We start from the raw sequence: 18,055 nt of genomic DNA on the forward strand, positions 1-18,055 counted from the left end.
CTCAGACATGTACCTTCATGCTCTTTTTGAATTTAGGCATCCAGTCACCATCCGACTCATACCTTCGATGCTGAGTCAATGGACATGGTCCCTAGTGGACTTGATACAACCCTGAATTCTAAAACATCTTTGAAAAATCTATTTTCAAACACGTATCTTTCCATCGATGAGTGCCACCCTAAAACCTTTGACTTCTATTTCCAAGATGGACACCAGGTTCTTCTTGCGATCAAGTACATAAAAGTAATTTTGGGGTTCCTTGCTTTCTTTGAAGAGTCGACCATTTCCTTGATGACCTGCATTACCAGTCATTCCTTTGATCATTGAAGATGTCCCTAGAATGATTATTATCTTCATCAAGAGATGTGTCCCTGTCCTTCGGACACTCCTTCACATGATGGCCGAACTTATTGCAACCAAGGCATCCGCCTTTCCTTCCACCCTTAGATCCGAACTTTCGAATGAAGTGATCTTTAGATGGGCCATCAGAAACTTCTGCTACGCCATTCTGATAATATGCTCTGCTTCAACTTCACCCTTCGTGAACTTAGAAGAGAGATGTGGAACCCATTAATCCTTTTGTCTTGTCCCTATTGTCTTTGGTGATTGCTCTTTCACTCTTGCTTGAGCATGTCTTCACCTCAGCTCTAATACCATGTTAGTTTTAGGTATGTTCTATGCTAGAGCAATTTATTTCAATTTATTTTCCACATTAGCAATCACACAGCATAAAGTAAACTGCAAATAGAACATAAATATAAATCGTAGAAGACAAGCCAAGACAAGAGGACACAAGATGTGGCGCTAGCCAGGGACAAACCCCACAATGTGGGGAAACCCTTGATCAATTCTTCTTTTATGTTCTTCAAAGTTCAGCAGAGAAAGTGAGAGAGATAGTACATTTACAATAGAAGTCAATCACTTTGACTTTTGATATCGGCATGAGATCAGTTGAAGATATATTGCTTCAACTGATTCTCTAAGGTGACTCGTTCACCTATCATAGTGTTGCATCTCATCTATTTGTTGCACATTACCGTGTGACACCTTGTTGTACTGTCACATGTGTTGAACCTTGATGATTGAGTTGCTCTCATCTTCATGTTGCTCATCATGCTGCATCTTTCATGGTCTTATTCATCATCAAGCTGCCCATGCTCATGATCTCATTCATCATTATGCTGCCCATACTCATATCATCATGCATCATTATGTTGCCCATGCTCATATCATCATGCTACTTATTATGCTGCCCATGATCTCATACATCATGTTACGTTCCTTCGAAGACAGATGCTCCAGCTGTTTCGACAGTTCCCAATAGTTCCAGCTTTTCCGGCAATTCCGAATTTTCCAGTGATTCCGACAGTTCTGGATTTTCCGGCTTTTCTGGCTTTTCCGGTATTTCTGGTATTTCCGGTATTTCCGGCAATTCCGGCAGTTCCAGCTTTTCTGGCAATTCCGGCTTTTCCGGCAATTCCGGCTTTTCCAGCAATTCCAGTTTTTCTGGCTTTTCCGGCAGTTCCAGCTTTTCCTTAGGATCTCTCCTCCTACTAAAACCCAAAGACAAGTAGAGAGAGGAAGAGATCCAAGTGTGTGTAGAAATGAGAAGTCCTCTTCTATTTATACTAAAACGTAGAGGTTGAATAGACATGACTGTTGGGCTTCTGAGCCTACATAAGTTGCTGGCCGACTTCACAATTTGTCCATAACATAAATAAATTCATAACTTCATAAATACTTATCGGAATCGGATGATCTTTAGATCAATCCTACACCTCTCAATGAGAGGGATCCAATAAAAATATCATCTGTCATAAATAATATGACCCACATGGAGTTTGGCCCTAGTTTCCAATTTTAACATAGAGGCCATCTAGAGCCTATTTGTTGATGTATTTTCAGTTCAGAGATGAATTGCACTCAATGCTATTTTGGTTATATGCACCCTTACATGCTATATAAATGAGAACTTTTGCTTATTTGTGTATAAATGGTTTTGATTCATATGAATGCACATGACTATATATCTTTTTCTTTAAAATTTGAATATTTTGTGTTTTTGGTCAACCGGTCTTTTACTGGTTCTAGTCTGGTTTCGATCGGTTCCCAGTCCACAAGGTTTTCCAGTTCGGTCACCGATCTAGTTATGATAACATTGAGTGGCACTACATGGGAAACCCTGATTTTGGTTGAGTGGTTCCGCTTCCCAATACCATATATCTCACACCCCTCCGCTCATTACAAGCCCTTTTCACATTTTTCTTTTTTGGGTCCACAAGATTTTAGCCTCCCCTTCCCCCTGTCCACACCTTAGGTCGGGCCTGGAACGATGCCTCGGAGGTTGATGCTGATAAAAAGGAAGATAAAAGCATAATATGCCACATATGACATGAAATGTACCACAAAATGCAAAAGATGGTCGGGACAATAAAATTTGGCACATAGACAAAAGCTAACCATGAGCTCTACCTCCTATCATTATGGCCATCACCCTAGTTCCTAGGGCCCCTATGAGTGCCCCTTGAATAATTAAGAAACCCATGAATGTCCCGACTCCCAACCCCTTGTGGGCGATGACCTGCCCCACCTTAAGGGGGTAATGATGTAGGAGCATCCAACTTTCATAAATTTCATTGTATTTTAGTAGACATGGGGGATCTTGTGTTTTTAAGAAAGCTAGATTCCTATGTATCAAATTAATGTAATTATTAAGGTTTTTGAGTGATTTTAATAAGAGATATTTAGAATAGGAATTAATTAGATATTGTGAGGCATATTGTAAATGTTCTCGAATGTTGGAGAACATGAGAGAATTAGGATAGTTGAGAGATTGAGAGATTTGGGAATTAATTGTAAATCTTAGATTAGGAATTGGTTTCATGATTTTAGAGGATCCTTAGGGATTAGTTGAGTCAAAAGTGGACTTAGAGGATATTCAGGATTTAGTTGAAAAGATTAAGGATCTGAACCAGAATTGGTTAACAAAACCTTTTGTATATAATTGTAAGCCTAAAAGGCATGGGGGATAGAGAAATGATCCTTAGATAGGAATAGAGAGGATTGGATTGTAGCCTATGGGCAGTAAGAAGAGAGAGGCCACTGATTAGAAAATCAGGCCAGAGAAAGAAACCCTTTATAAATATTCGTTTATAAATATATAGAGATTTGATTTCTGAGTATATAGACATGTACAGAATTTGTATAGATGAAATGGATGCTGGAGATTTATTGTTGATTGAAATTGGAGTTGTGCATAAATTCCAACACTGTCGTAAACCACAATTCCATTTCCTGTTTGTCGAGGAATAGAGTTAAGCCACTGTTCGTTGGGTGTAGAATGCAGATCGAATTAGATGTGGACCGAAGTCCTATTCGAGGTCTAATTAAGAGATGGATCGAAGTCCTGTTCAAGGTTGTGGTTTAAAGCTACTTGAAGAGAAATCGTGGAATCGGATCAGTCTCAAAGAATGCGTGGAAGAGAGGCTGGCTATTTCAAGTCAAAGTTCCGAACCATTAATGCAGAGCATGAACTAAGTTTTGAATGGACATTCCTGGTAGAATCGTTGTTTGGAAGTTTGCTCTGAAGGCAAACGAAATTTCTGTGTAGAAATTGGTGATGCTCTGCATGAGTAACTGATGGTCACCAGAATAGGGAGAAGAAGAACCAGTCTTGCATGGATCGACATAACTGATCCAAGTTTCGAATCAAACCTGAATGCTGACTTTGTGTAGAGGGAGAGTCACCATAAGGTGGTGTACACAACTTCAAAGTTCCGTGAGGAACTGTGGGCAGTTTTCCAAAGACGGTAATGGTATATTGCATAGTCTCAAAATGGTAAATGGTATTTTTCTAATTCACGCGATTAACCTAAGTTGGCAACACGTAGCACAACCAAAACAACTCTTATCACGTGCTTCCGGAATTTTATCTGTCGTGCTAGTTAGAGCGCGATATGGCACGATCACCGTTAGATTGAGACAAGAGAATTAACAATGGAGATTTGAAGTGCAGGTTGGGCATTGGTAAATGTGTAAAGTTGGGTGAATCGGCAGAATGGTAAGTTAATGAAGGGTTAAATGGTTTATGTATAATTTCTATTATACAAGAGTTATAATAGAAATAAAGTGGAAAAATTGTATTATGGTTAATGTGGGTTAAACTAAAATCCAAGTTAAAGGGTATTATTGATATGTGCGGATAATAAGAATTAACCAAAGATTATGGAAGAGTTTTATAAAGTTTCGCTCGAAGGTTTATAAAGGTTTAGACTTTAGATAGTTAAATGAAATGTTTCCGCATAGAGTTTATTGAAGGAGCATTAAACCTTGATTTAAGAGAGTTTTCCCTAAGTAAGAAAGTGAAATTCCTGGGACATGTATATGACATGCATTTTATATGCATACCGTGGGTATGTGTGGTTTAGGCTGCATCAGGTAATCACTGCTATATCTTACACATCATGCTCTCATCCCCTTGATCCCCGAGCAGTAAAATGAAGGAAAATCAATAAAGGAAAAAGGCATATGAAAAAGGGTGGAAAAACAATGGTTGGGGTAACTCATGTACCACGATTTCTCCCTCCTAAATTCATATACCCAAGGTGTTGGTGTTCCTCATCATAGCTACCCTTGTAACATGGCATGTGGCTTGGAGCCTTCCCTTTGTCCCCACTTCGCTCCATCATTATTTCGCGCAACACCTGCCACTTGAAAGGTGTACCTTGGACCTGTCAATCCCTTAGAAGTTGAAACTGTGAGAATTTCTAAACTGAAATTCTACTACGGCAACTGATTTATTCCACCTACTTATTATTCACAATAAGTTATTTACGAAATCCTTTCAGCGAATACTAAAATAAGTTCTACTGCAGTTATCACACAGCTACCCGGAGAAAAATACATGCACAAGAACCAATCACATCAACACAGTTGTTTTTGGACAATTGTCCCCGGAAAAACCCAATGTAGGAAAACCGATGCAGCAAATGAGGGCTTTATTAATCTTTAGCAGCAATTGCTTTTACAAGGAATGATTTTACAGAGAAACTGAAAGAAAACACCTAAGACTTTCCCTTTGAGACTTTCTGACACTTTGGAGACCCTGCTCCCACTCCTGTGTCACCTCTACGTCACTCTGCGTGGCTCTGAGTGGCTCTGTGTCCCTCTACGTCAGCCTGCGTGAGGGCTACGTCTCTCCTCTAGACTGCGTCTCTCTCTGCATTGTACCCCATTGTCCCTGCGTCACCTCCTCCTTAGTCATTGCCTGTTGTTGATGCCCTCATCTTCCTCCACCTTGCAACTCTCCCTCTGAAATCGATCTCCTTCTTGATAATCGATTTTCCTTGAGATACTGAGTATCTGTTGGTGTGTCTCCAAATGATCCTCAAGTCTTCTCTTATACTTTTCATGTTGATGTACCAAAGGCCGAGATTAAGTCTCTAATCAATGGCTAAGATTAAAACAGACTTGATCCTCATCTTTTAGAAGCTTCTCACACTTATCTTTATTAATACCCATTAATATTTTTATTTTCCTAAGTTTAGATTTAGGAACCCATTAAAAATATTAATTATTTTAATAACTCTTCATCTGGGTGGGATTTCTCAAAACGATTTCTAGGTCTTGGAGATCTCATGTGCCTTAGCCTCTCCTCCTGTTAAATTATGGTATCTTCTATGCTTAGAGCAGTTGTTTTTCTTATTATTATTCACATATTAGCAATCACATGTACATGAAGTAAAGTGCAGATAGAACATTTAAACGATCAACAGAAAACAAGCCAAGACAAGAGACACAAGATGTGGCGGCTAGCTAGGGACAAATCCCAATATGGGGAAACCCTTTGATCAAATCTTCTTTTATCTTCAATAATTCAGCAGAGAGAAATAGTACAAAAATCTGATTTATATCAGCAGCAGCAAACCTTATATCAACCCTAAACTAGGGCAGTCAATATCGGTCAAACCGGAGGTCAGATCACCTTGATTCCTGTGCCAAAAATTGCGGCCTTCCAAGGAGGATCAGCTACACCAAACTTGCAGTCAAAGAGGAGTCCATGCTGGTCAACGCTGGTCAAAGTCCCTTCCTATAGCTTCAGCCCTAGAAATTTGCGTCCTTTTTCCACACGTGTGAGAGAGAGTCTTTGACAATTTGTCCATAATCAAAATAAATTCATATCTCCATAAATACTTATCGGAATCGGATGATCTTTAGATCAATCCTACACCTCTCGACGAGAGGAATCTAGGAAAAATATTATCAGCCATGAATAAGGTGACCCACATGGAGTTTGGCCCTAGTTGCCAATTTTAACACTCCCTCTCAACTAGGGAGAACTCCATCTGCAATTCGTCTGACCGTCGCTACTATTCATCCATCAAATGCACTACCTTGTACAGCTTGACCCCTGCTCTGCTCTGCTCTGCTCTACTCTATTCTGTTCTGCTCTGCTCGAACTATGAAGAAGAAGAAGTGATCGAGGATGTATCATACCATCCTCCACTAACCCGAAGTCAGTCTGGAGTGTGTACCACTTTCACTGGTCCCAGACCAGTCCTCTACTGACCCGAAGTCAATCTCAGAGTGTGTACCACTCTCACTGGTCCCAGACCAGTATCATTGATCCCAGATCAATGGAGGTCATCCTAGCATAGGGAGTACGGTAGATACAACGATGTGTCCATCAATAGAACTACTATGGTCCCTATCCTCATTTCCTTGCTCATTGATCAGATGAGAGGTACTTCCCATGAGTCCCAGACTGCATGGGTAGGATGCCTTGACAAGAGAACTAATCATCCTATCCACAAGAGAACGAATCATCTTGTCCAGTGGATGCCACGGAGAACTAATCATCCTGGACTACAGGAGAACGAATCACCCTGTTCCACAATCGCCATGGAGAACGAATCATCCTAGCCCACAGAAGAACTAATCATCCTGTTCCATAGTCGCCACGGGGTGTCAGGGGAAGGTTGAACCTTTTACCCTGTACAAAGTGCACCAACAGGGGATGATGAGTTACCCTATGGTCATATGTCGCTCCAAGAAGTACCCTGCGCAGCCCTGGAGCTCCCAGAGCTCAGTACATCATACTTGACCCTCAAAACAGGGTCTTTGAACAACTCTAGGTCGTTCACGGAAAGTCATGAATTTGACCTTTCCTAGGGGCTTTGTCAAAATGTCGGTGACCTGTTCATCTGTACTGATATGTTGGAGCCTTATAGCTCCCTGCTGCACCATATCACGAATATAGTGGTACCTGATATCGATATTCTTGGAGCGATCATGGAATACGGGATTCTCTGATAATCGAATCCCACTCTGGTTGTCACACAGGATCACGGTGGTATCCAATGTAAATCCAAACAGCTCACTGAAGAGCTTTCGTAACAAGACTGCCTCACAGGAGGCCATGTTAGCAGCAATGTATTCTGCCTCGGCGGTGCTCAAAGCCACCGGCTTCTACTTCCTGCTCATCCAGGATATCGAAGCAGATCCCAAGGAAAAACAGCACTCGGAAGTGCTCTTATGGTCCACCACACTGCCTGCCCAATCAGCATCAGTATATCCAAGTAGTCTCACATTTCCGGCAGTGTATCTTAACCCATGAGTAATTGTGCCACGAAGATATCTCAACAGATTCTTGGCACCAATCCAATGTATGTGGTGAGGTTCACTCATGTGTTGACTCAATGTGTTGACTGCAAAGCATATATCTGGATGGGAGTTCACTAGGAACATCAAATGCTCTGACGAGTTGACGATACTCGGTGGTATTTCGTAAAACAGCTCCAGCGGCACTATCGCTTAACTTCTTGAATTCAAGCTCCATCGGGGTGGTTACGGGCTTGCAGTCCACCATGCCGAATCTCTCCAATATCTTCACCACATATTTTCCTTGAGATAGGAAAATCTCCCCTGGGTTCTGCCAGACTTCCAGTCCTAGGAAATAATGCATAAGTCCTAGGTATTTCATCTCGAACTCAGAAGCCAGCTCCCTCTTACATTCGTGAATGAGAGGGTCTACACCTGTTAGAAAGAGGTCATCAACATATAGCACCAGTATGAGAGGTTTGTCATCTATAACCTTAAAGTAAAGGTTAGGGTCGGCTTCCCTCCTAGTGAATCCCAGCTTCATCAAGTAGCTATCGATCCTCTCATACCATGCTCGGGGTGCTTGCTTTTAGCCCATAGAGGGCCCTCTTCAACCTGCACACATGAGATTCTCGATCATAAATCTCAAATCCTTCGGGTTGCTCCACATAGACATGTTCTTTGATCGAACCATGTAAGAACACAGTCTTGACATCCATCTGATGTAGGTTCCATCCTTGCAAAGCAACAAGGGCTATGATCGAGCGGATGGTGGTATATCGGGCAACAGGTGCAAATATCTCGTCATAGTCTATACCTTCCTTCTGGGAGAAGCCACGAGCGACAAAACAAGCCTTATACTTTTCCATACTTCCATCAACTGCATGCTTTATCTTGTAAAGCCATTTTGAAGTGACAACTCCCTTGTCCTGGGGTCTGGGGACTACATCCCAGACATCATTCTTCATAATAGACTCATATTCTTTGGTCATAGCATCCTTCCATACTTGATGCTTGACGGCATCTGTGAATGATGAAGGCTCATTTTGGATGATCATGCTCATGATGGTCAGGTATCCCTGATACCTGTTCGGTTTCTTACTTTCATGGAAGGTTCCTCAGGGTGCTGTGTGTCCTTCAGCATCATCAAGTGTCCCCCTAAGCCATGAAGGCCTCTTCCTTGAAGAGGAAGGCTCAGGCGGAGGAGGATCAATAGGATCCAGGGGTTCTTCCACATCGGGCATTGTCTCATCTTCTTTTTCTTTTGGTTCCCTGGTGTCAGCTTCTTGAGAGCTCCTCAAAGTAGGAAGATTGTCCACCTTGCTAAGGGCCATATCTTCGTCAAAGGTGACATCATGACTAATCTTGACTTCCCTTTGACTAGCTACATAGATTCTATAGCCTTTAGTATTTTCACTATAACCCACAAAGATTCCTTTCTTTCCAAATGCACCCAATTTATTCCTTTTCTCTTTCGGCACATGAAAATATACAGGGCTTCCAAAAATTCTAAAATGAGATACGTCAGGTTTCTTACCGGTGAACATTTCTTCAGGAGTTTTGGAACCCAATGCTTGATGAGGGCATCGGTTTTGTACATATACGGCGGTGTTTGCAGCTTCAGCCCATAGAAACTTCGAAAGTCTTTGATCATGGAGCATAGCACGGACAGCTTCCACAATCGTACGGTTCTTCCTTTCCGCCACACCATTCTGCTCAGGAGTATATGGTGTAGTGGTCTCCCTCTTAATGCCAGCCTCTTTGCAAAAGTCATGAAACTCATTGGATTCATATTCAGTCCCATTATCAGTCCTTAGGATCTTGATCTTCTTTTTGGTTTGATTCTCAATCAAGGCTTTGAAGTGTCGAAACCAGGAGAACACTTCATCCTTCTTTTTCAAGAAATATATCCAAGTCTTGCGAGAATAATCATTTGTAAAAGTGAGGTAATATAAATATCCTCCCAAGGAGTTCACAGGCATCATACCGGATATGTCTGAGTGAACCAACTGCAATATATCGGAGGTCTTGCTTTGGCTTGAGGGGAATGGTCCCCTTTTGAGCTTCCCTTTGGCACATCCTGGACATACACCTTCTTGCTCTAATCTGAACTCGGGCATCCTGGTTACCATTTTTCTTACATCAGGTAGAGCTTTATAATGAAGGTGAGCAAACCTCCGATGCCATAGTTCGAACTGAAGAGATGTGTCACAAGACATGACAACCAACGGACTTCCTCCAACCTGATATAATGAATCAAGTCGAAACCCAAGAGTAAAAGCATCTTTAAAGTTCTTTTTCCATACACGTGCCTTGCCATCGCTGAAAGCCACCTTGTAGCCTGTCTTCCATTGCCGAAATGTACACCAGGTTCTTTTTGAGATCAGGTACATATAATACATCTTGTAAGTGGATGGTATTACCCTGATTCAATTGAAGAGTGACATTTCCTATGCCTTTCACGAGATATTTTGAATTGTCTCCAAGAACAATTTCCGGGTTGGTTTCTTTCTCTACCAGATTATAGAGAGCTTCTTTGTAACCAGTGAAGTGCCTTAAGGCACCACTATCAATAAGCCAATTTCCCAGCGAGTCCAGGGGAGCAGTAGTAGATAGAGCAGCTAGTAGATAATATTCATCCTACTTATTGTTAATCGTGTTAGATTCATACCTGGAATTGCTTGCCTTCTTGAATGGTTGTCCTCTTCCTTGATTTCTGACACTTCTTTTACCTCTACCATTTGACTTGTCATTCCTTTGATTGCTTTGAGAGGAATTTTGATTATCGTCCCGATGTGAGTCCCTTTTATCAGGGCACTCCCTTGCATAGTGACCTGTTTTATTGCAATTGTAACATCGTCATTTTCTTCCACCCTTTGGTCTAGCCTTTCTTTTGAATTTAGCCCCGGAATTGTTTCTTCTTTTAGTATGAGAAGAAAAGGCAAAGGGATGACCTTTAAGTATGGGCATTTCTTGCTCTTCCATCCTTGTTTCTTCTTGAATGCAGCTAACCATTAATTCCTCAAATCCAAGAATTACGTTATTGTTGAGAAGAGTAGTCCTAAATATATACCATTCAGATGGTAGTCCCCCAAAAGTTGTGAGTGTCATTTCCCTGTCAGGAATTACTTCCCCAATAGATAGGAGATCGTTCTTGATCTCGGTGATTCTTAAGAAATATGCTTGCATACACTCATCTTTGCCCTTCTTAATTTCCTTCAGCTTATTTCTAAGAAACAAGATTTGATTTGCATCATTAACTTTAAATAAACTCACCAGTCTATCGTAGATTTCCTTGGAGGTGTTCAGCTCGGAAACATAGGCCACCAAGCGCTTGTCGATAGAGTCCCGGATGATCTTCCTTGCTTTGACTTCTCCCTTGGTCCATTTGTTCCTAGCAGCAGCGGATGCATTTGATGGAGGCTCAACAATCCCACCTCTCACATGGTCCAACACTTCCTGCTCTTCTAATGTTAGATCAAGAGACATCTTCCATGCGTGATAGTCAGACTTCTCATAGAGTTTGTCTTCAGCAGGGAAGTGTGTTGAGGAACCCATGATTGCTTTAAGATAGCCTTGCCAACCTTCTCTTCGGTGATTGCTCTTGCTCTTGCTTAGGCTTTGTCTTCACCTCAGCTCTGATACCATGTTAAATTATGGTATGTTCTATGCTTAAAGCAGTTTACTTGTTTTTCTTATTATTATTCATAGATTAGCAATCACATGTACATGAAGTAAAGTGCAGATAGAACATTTAAATGATCAACAGAAAACAAGCCAAAACAAGAGACACAAGATGTGGCGGCTAGCCAGGGACAAACCCCAATATGGGGAAACCCTTTGATCAAATCTTCTTTTATCTTCAATAATTCAGCAGAGAGAAATAGTACAAAAATCTAATTTATATCAGCAGCAGCAAACCCTAGATCAGCCCTAAACTAGGGCAGTCAATATCGGTCAAACTGGAGGTTAGATCACCTTGATTCCTGTGTGAAAAATTGCGGCCTTCCAAGGAGGATCAGCCACACCAAACTCGTAGTCAAAGAGGAGTCCACACTGGTCAACGCTGGTCAAAGTTCCTTCCTGCAGCTTCAGCCCTAGAAATCTGCGTCCTTTTTCCACATGTGTGAGAGAGGGAGTCTTTCTGTGCAGGAGAGAGAAAGAGACTCTTTTTTGCACAGGAGAGAGAGAGATATGTTGAGAAGTGAGTGACCAAATGAGGAGGAGGCATCCTATATTTATATGCAAACGTTGAAGATGATAGATGTGTCTATTGGGCTTCTAGGCCTACATAAGTTGTTGGCCGACTTTGACAATTTGTCCATAATCAAAATAAATTCATATCTCCATAAATACTTATCGGAATCGGATGATCTTTAGATCAATCCTACACCTCTTGATGAGAGTAATCTAGGAAAAATATTATCAGCCATGAATAAGGTGACCCACATGGAATTTGGCCCTAGTTGCCAATTTTAACACCTCCAAATTTCAAGGCTAGCACACATCTGATTCTACCAAAAATCAACACTCCCTCTTAGCAAGGAATGTGCTCTAGCAACGCTTTCACCATAGAAGAATCACACTGATCTTCAGCATTGGTACCTATGTTGATGCTTGGCCTGCTGGCCCACATCCACTACACTGTTGCTTCCTGTACTGCTGCCCATGACACTGCCACTGCCGCTACTACACATGTACTGCAGCTCCCTCTCAATCATGTTGCATCATGTTGCCCATAGCACTGCAACTCCCAACACTTATCCATTTCTGCTACTGAAATGGATTCTTCACCATCCCCATCTTCTCTCTGAAATAAACGAACTTTGTTCTTCTTAGAGCCTTGGTGAGGATGTCTGCCACCTATCTCTTGTGGGAGTGTACCTCAACTTATTGCTCCTCGTTGGACACAGTCTTTGACAAAGTGACACCTAATATCAATGTGCTTCGACCGATCATGAAATACTAGATTTTCAGAGAACTTGATGAAACTTTGATTATCACACAAGATCTTGGTCGCTTCCATCCTTCTACTGAATAGATTCACAAGTAATTTCCTAAGCCATATGGCTTCGCACGAAGTTGTGCTAGTTGCCATATATTCTGCTCCAGCTGAGCTCAGAGCTATGGATTTCCATTTCCTACTACACCAGGAGATCATTCCTGATCCAATGTTGAAACAATACCCAGTTGTACTTTTCCGATCTACTGAACTTCCAGCCCAATCTACATCAGTGAACCCACTCAACTTGATGTCATTGCCTCGGGTGTACAATAATCCATGCTCGACTGTTCCTTGTATATACCTGAGAACATGTTTGGTTGTTGCCCAATGTGCCCTCTTGGGTTCCACCATGAATTGACTGAGGGTGTTGACAGCGTAACAAATCTCTGGCCTGGTATTGACCAAATACATCAGGGACCCTATAAGTTGCCTGTACAAGGTGGGATCAATGTCTTTATCTTTTGATTCATCAATCTTCTTTCAATTGGTGATCATTGGAGTAGTCATAGGTCTACAGTTCTGCATCCTGAATCTCTTCAAGATCTCTATAGCATATCTCCCTTGTCCAAGGAAGATCTCACCCTTCTGCTACCAAACTTCCAACCCTAGGAAATAATGCATCTGTTCCAAATCCTTCATGTCGAATTTTGTGGCTAGGTTCTTCTTGTAGTCTTTGATGAGCCTAGATGATCCAGTCAAGAAAAGATCAACCACATATAACACTAGGATTAGAAGCTCATTCTCTACAACAAGATAGTAGAGATTAGGGTTTGCGCCACTCTTGACGAATGATCTGAAAATGGGGCACTAAAGGCTTCTTGTCAAGCTTACAAGAACCTCTCCCACTCCCAAAGCTTAAATATTCCCAAGATTTATTGATTAACCAATGCGGAATTAATAATGTGCTTGAACATAGGTGTATGCTTATATTTGTTTTAAAACAGTTATGTGCTGTAAGTTCACTTGCTTATGCTGGTATAAAATACATATGACAGTAAAATATTACAGCAAATAACAAACACATAAGACAACAAGTTTAATATGAATTTCACCCAAAACTCTTGGGCTACGTCTCCTTGAGCTCTAGTCAACTCAACTAGGCTCTCTAGGATTATGGTAGCAGTTCTTTTACAAGCTCCACGCTCAACTCCACCGGTTTACACAGAACACAATGGGCTTAGAACACCATCTTATCCCTAGCTCTAAAGCTCTCGGCTTTCTGGCTCTGGCTCTGGCTCTGGCTCTGGCTCTCGGCTCTAGCTCTAACTCTTAGCTCTCGGCTCTGGCTCTGGCTTCGCCGAGCTCTCTCTCGGCCTCTGCGTGCATCAATGGTTCGCTCGACCTCCAAGCGACCTTTAGCAACCTTCCAGCGACCTTTAGCAGCTTTTCTACCTGTCAATCGTGCTCTCTGGCTTTTCACTCTCGTAGCTAATAGCTCTCCTTCAGCGACCTCCAGCTCCCACCAACAACTCTGTCAATTGGGCCTTCTGGCTCCTTTGAGGCATTTTCCCGGCTCTGCGGCTTCCCCAACCATTTCTCTACGTGTCATTACTCCCTTGCAGCTCTGTGGCTTCAAACGCATCATTGTCTGCCAAAAACGCCCGCTTGCAACATGGCACAATGATCAGTGGCCGTTACAGAGGGATCGGGACCTTCTTCTAGGCAAAAACCCAAAAATGGAGAAAAATCCAATACACAGAGATTTTTCCGAAATTACACTATCGGGCGTGAATTTCAGACTTGAAATTTCATTAAATCACCCTTATAACCCTATTGGATCCGCCATTAGTCGCAATATCGCTATCGCATGGCCAAAATCCCAAATACACGGGATAACACAAAAAATCCAAATTCCCAGACTTCAAAAATTATGTAATCGGGCTTATAATCCCCATCGGGTCCGGCCCTTGTCGCTTATCACAATCGCAATCGCATTAGCCCTGCTATCGGGGATCACCGATTTAATCTGGACTGTTGATCTAATCCCCGATCAGACGGTCCAGATCGCATCGCATATCGCTATCACATCGGCCCTTTGTGTCGGGGATCGCCGATCTCCCGACCACCGATTTAATCCTGGCCGTTGATCTCATTTCCAATCCGATGGCTGAGATCACACGTCGCGGATCGGCAATCGCAATCGCATAGTCCCGATGTTCCTTCCCTTATCTCATAGCATCGCCGACGCCAATATCGGCGATCGTAATGTCACATTGGCCCGGGGTCCTTTCCTTATATTATTTGCATATGCCTGCCTCCGACCCGATATGTCGGGGATCGGTAATCGGGGTCTCTTCCGCCTCCATTTTAAGTCCGCCTCTTGGACCACTCCGATGCGATTTTCCTTTATAAAGCCTTTTAGGCCATTTTTTGAAGATTTTGCCTCCTTTTCAAAGGACAAAGGCAAACTTCTTTTTGCGATAAATTCCGCATTCGAAGTCCATTTTAGCCCATTCAAGTTGCAGTAGATTCAGAATGAAAAGATCTACGCAATGGGACTATTTTCGAGAGCATCCTTAGACTTTCATTTTTCTCTGTGAGAAACAATTAGACTTAGAAGTCTATCCAAAATCCATTTTGGATCAACAAACCTCATCTTCTGCAAGTAGCCATCAATTCAACCGTACCATGCTCTAGGTGCCTGTTTAACCCATACGAGGCTTTCTTTAATCTGCATACATGATATTTCTTCTCATGTGTCTCAAAACCCTCTGGTTGTTCAATGTATACTTCCTCTTCTATTACCCCGTTCAAGAATGTCGTCTTGACATCCATCTAATGAATCTCCCACCCCATCTGAGCTGCAAGAGATATCACGGTTCTAATAGAAGTATACCTAGCTACTAGGGCAAAAGTTTCTTCATAGTCTACCCCTTCCTTCTGAGCATACCCCTTAGCCACAAACCTAGCTTCGTATTTCTCCACACTGTCGTTTGCAGCATATTTGACCTTATAGATCCATCTTGAACCTACCACTGACCTGTCCTGAGGCGTAGGTACCACTTCCCAGACATCATTGACCATTATAGAGTTGTATTCCTCCACCATAGCATCTACCCATACTTGATGCTAAACGGCCTCCTAAAAACTGGAAGGTTCCCCAACAGAAGCCACCTAATAGGGTCCTTCATTAACCTCTCCTACCTAGGAAGGTAACATTAGGACATGTTCAAAGCCACAAATTTGGAAGGGAAACCCATTATGAAGTGTCCACTTCTGCGCTTTATTAGCAAGCTTATTTACTCGATTGCACTAACGAATTAATGTATTGAAAGGTGAGGAGACGCATTGGATCTTATATAGGATTGCAGCTGTGTTTTCATCTTGGACTTGGCCTCCCTATACGGGATGCAAGCCCTCCAAAGGATCACATTGGTATTTGTAGGGTGAGCATTGAAAGTCATGGACCTCCATCCATGCAGAGCATTGATTGCCACACCATGGACTTCTTCAACACCACCATTTGTTTGCTCGTGCCCTAGTTATTCAGAGATGATGCAATTGGACCACATTGCCCAGCCGGCTACCCATTGCACCTGACACTTGGCAGTTGATTGGACCAAATGCTCCATATATTTCACCCTGAAAATCCTATCATGTGAAGAAAATCACAAGTTTACTCTTCATACAATATGAGGGATAATGCCCAGCACAGTGAACAGTACTTCAAAATGCTTCCATGTGGAAAATAGGTTGTCAATTATATATCCTTTTTGCCAGCATACTTCAGTTCAAAGATGGGACAGATCTACTTTCTCCGTGACGTTGTATAGTCCAAGAGATTTTGTAGCCTATTATTGCTGTTTTGAATGTCAGATAATCTCTTATGTTTGTAATTCTCATTAGTACTCGGCATCCCCTTTTTGTTTTCAGAGATGTTTGCTGTTGAGGCTTGGATAAATTCTCCCTTTGGTTTTTGAGTTGAATCTGCTCGATGGTTAGGACTTTATGGCCTCGTGGTACCGTCGCACACTGTTAAAACTTGATGTTTGTATCTCAGTGACTCTCGTTCATTCCCTTTTCCAGTAAATATGATTTTGAAGTTTTTATTTACCAGATTATCTCCTATAATATTATAATATAGCTTAGCTGTTTTCACAGCAATTACTTGGTAATAATTTTTCGTCAATTATCTGAAGTCATTTGCAACAAAATGATATAATGACATAGCTCATCTTTTCTCCGAAAAAAATGATCCCGATAATTTTTCATTCATTCTCAGAGGTAAGTGGAAAATAAAATTGAATGCGGGTGTTCTCCTGCGCATGGGGAATTGCAGTTCAGAGACACAGTTATGAGCAAATACCTTAATAAGCTGCCCTTGAGATGCTTCAATGCCCGTGCCTATGAGAGTATCACAGTATCCCAGTCCAGAGGGATCAAACACGAATTCGCAGGAACCATCTTCAGCTCTGGCCGCGTTTGTTTCTTCTGGTAGCATTAGAAGACCACTGCCCACCAAACAACCGAATCCCAAAACATCTCTTCTTCTTAGCTCTCTGGTTATATCTGAATCATATTTTTCCATTTTTGTTTCATGGGTTTGATTGCATTTCATTTTAATTTCATGATTTCCTCTGCATTTTGTAATGAATTTAGAATCAGCGTACCGAGGCTGTCCACTCCTGAGAGCTTTATTACTAACAATGAGGTTTGGTGCAGCAGCCAAGAAAGTTGAAGCAGTCATCTCTCCAGTAATTTCAAATTTGTCTCTGACGATCGCTAAGAACGGTTCAATGTGTCATACAGATGCTCCAAGAAAACGTTTTTATAATTTTCATGAAAATAAATGTCAGGTTTATCCTCAAAACGAGATGGGTGATACGAAAGACAAAAGCTCCCCGCTTAACCTCTTCCCGTTTTTTCTTCTTGTTAGCGAGAACGGCTATAAAAGTTGCCAGGTTTCTCACGAGTAAGAATGTTTATAAAAGCACGAATAAGAGTGTTTATAAAAGCAGTAAGTTTTATTTTTTCCTCATAGCTGTCACTCTGTAAGTCGATATACTAAGATCTTATGATTTTAGCGAAGCGAGACTCTCGTGCCGCCAAAGCGGGGGGAATCTACTCTAGAGCTACCACCACAACAGGTCATGTACTCAATGAGATTTGAACCATGGTCTCTTGAGCTTCGCCCAAGTAGACTTACCGTTAAACCACACATCACTGTATGAAAAGCTGTAATTTTATTAACAACTAGAAAGTTATCCCCCCATGGGGTGTAATGGCGGATGGAAGAGGGGCCTTGGCCATTGCGACCACCACTCTCAGTACGCAGCGTGCACATTGCCTTCACATGCATGTGCATGCAATGTTACAGTTGGGTGTTGGGTTTTATTTAAGGTATGTGATGATATGTAACACAATCTCCAGTGAGCATTGAGGAGCCGAGGTATGGTACTCGACATCTTGGTGTGTTTCCTATGTTTAATGGGTGTATGTGAGATTTTTGAT

General features: G+C 41.9%; 1 protein-coding gene across 6 annotated transcripts in view; it reads right to left on the minus strand.

Annotated features, from left to right (window-relative positions):
• The window catches only part of LOC149245264 (peptidyl-prolyl cis-trans isomerase FKBP13, chloroplastic-like), a 207,804-nt gene extending 190,315 nt beyond the window's left edge, over positions 1-17,489 (minus strand). For 2 of the 6 annotated variants that reach the window (XM_089457728.1, XM_089457730.1), the window contains exon 1: positions 16,911-17,481. In XM_089457728.1, the coding sequence (XP_089313854.1) occupies positions 16,911-17,291 (381 nt within the window). In that variant the 5' untranslated portion in view covers positions 17,292-17,481. Of the gene's footprint in view, positions 1-16,910 lie in introns of all 6 variants that reach the window. The other 4 variants (XM_089457732.1, XM_089457729.1, XM_089457733.1 and 1 more) reach the window with 4 other exon arrangements.
• Positions 17,490-18,055: the final 566 nt, after the last annotated feature.

This window comes from Pinus tabuliformis, chromosome 7 (assembly GCF_031772625.1).
Source record: "Pinus tabuliformis cultivar Carrire ecotype Pingquan chromosome 7, CPIR1, whole genome shotgun sequence".
In the NCBI taxonomy this organism is placed as follows: Eukaryota; Viridiplantae; Streptophyta; class Pinopsida; order Pinales; family Pinaceae; genus Pinus; species Pinus tabuliformis.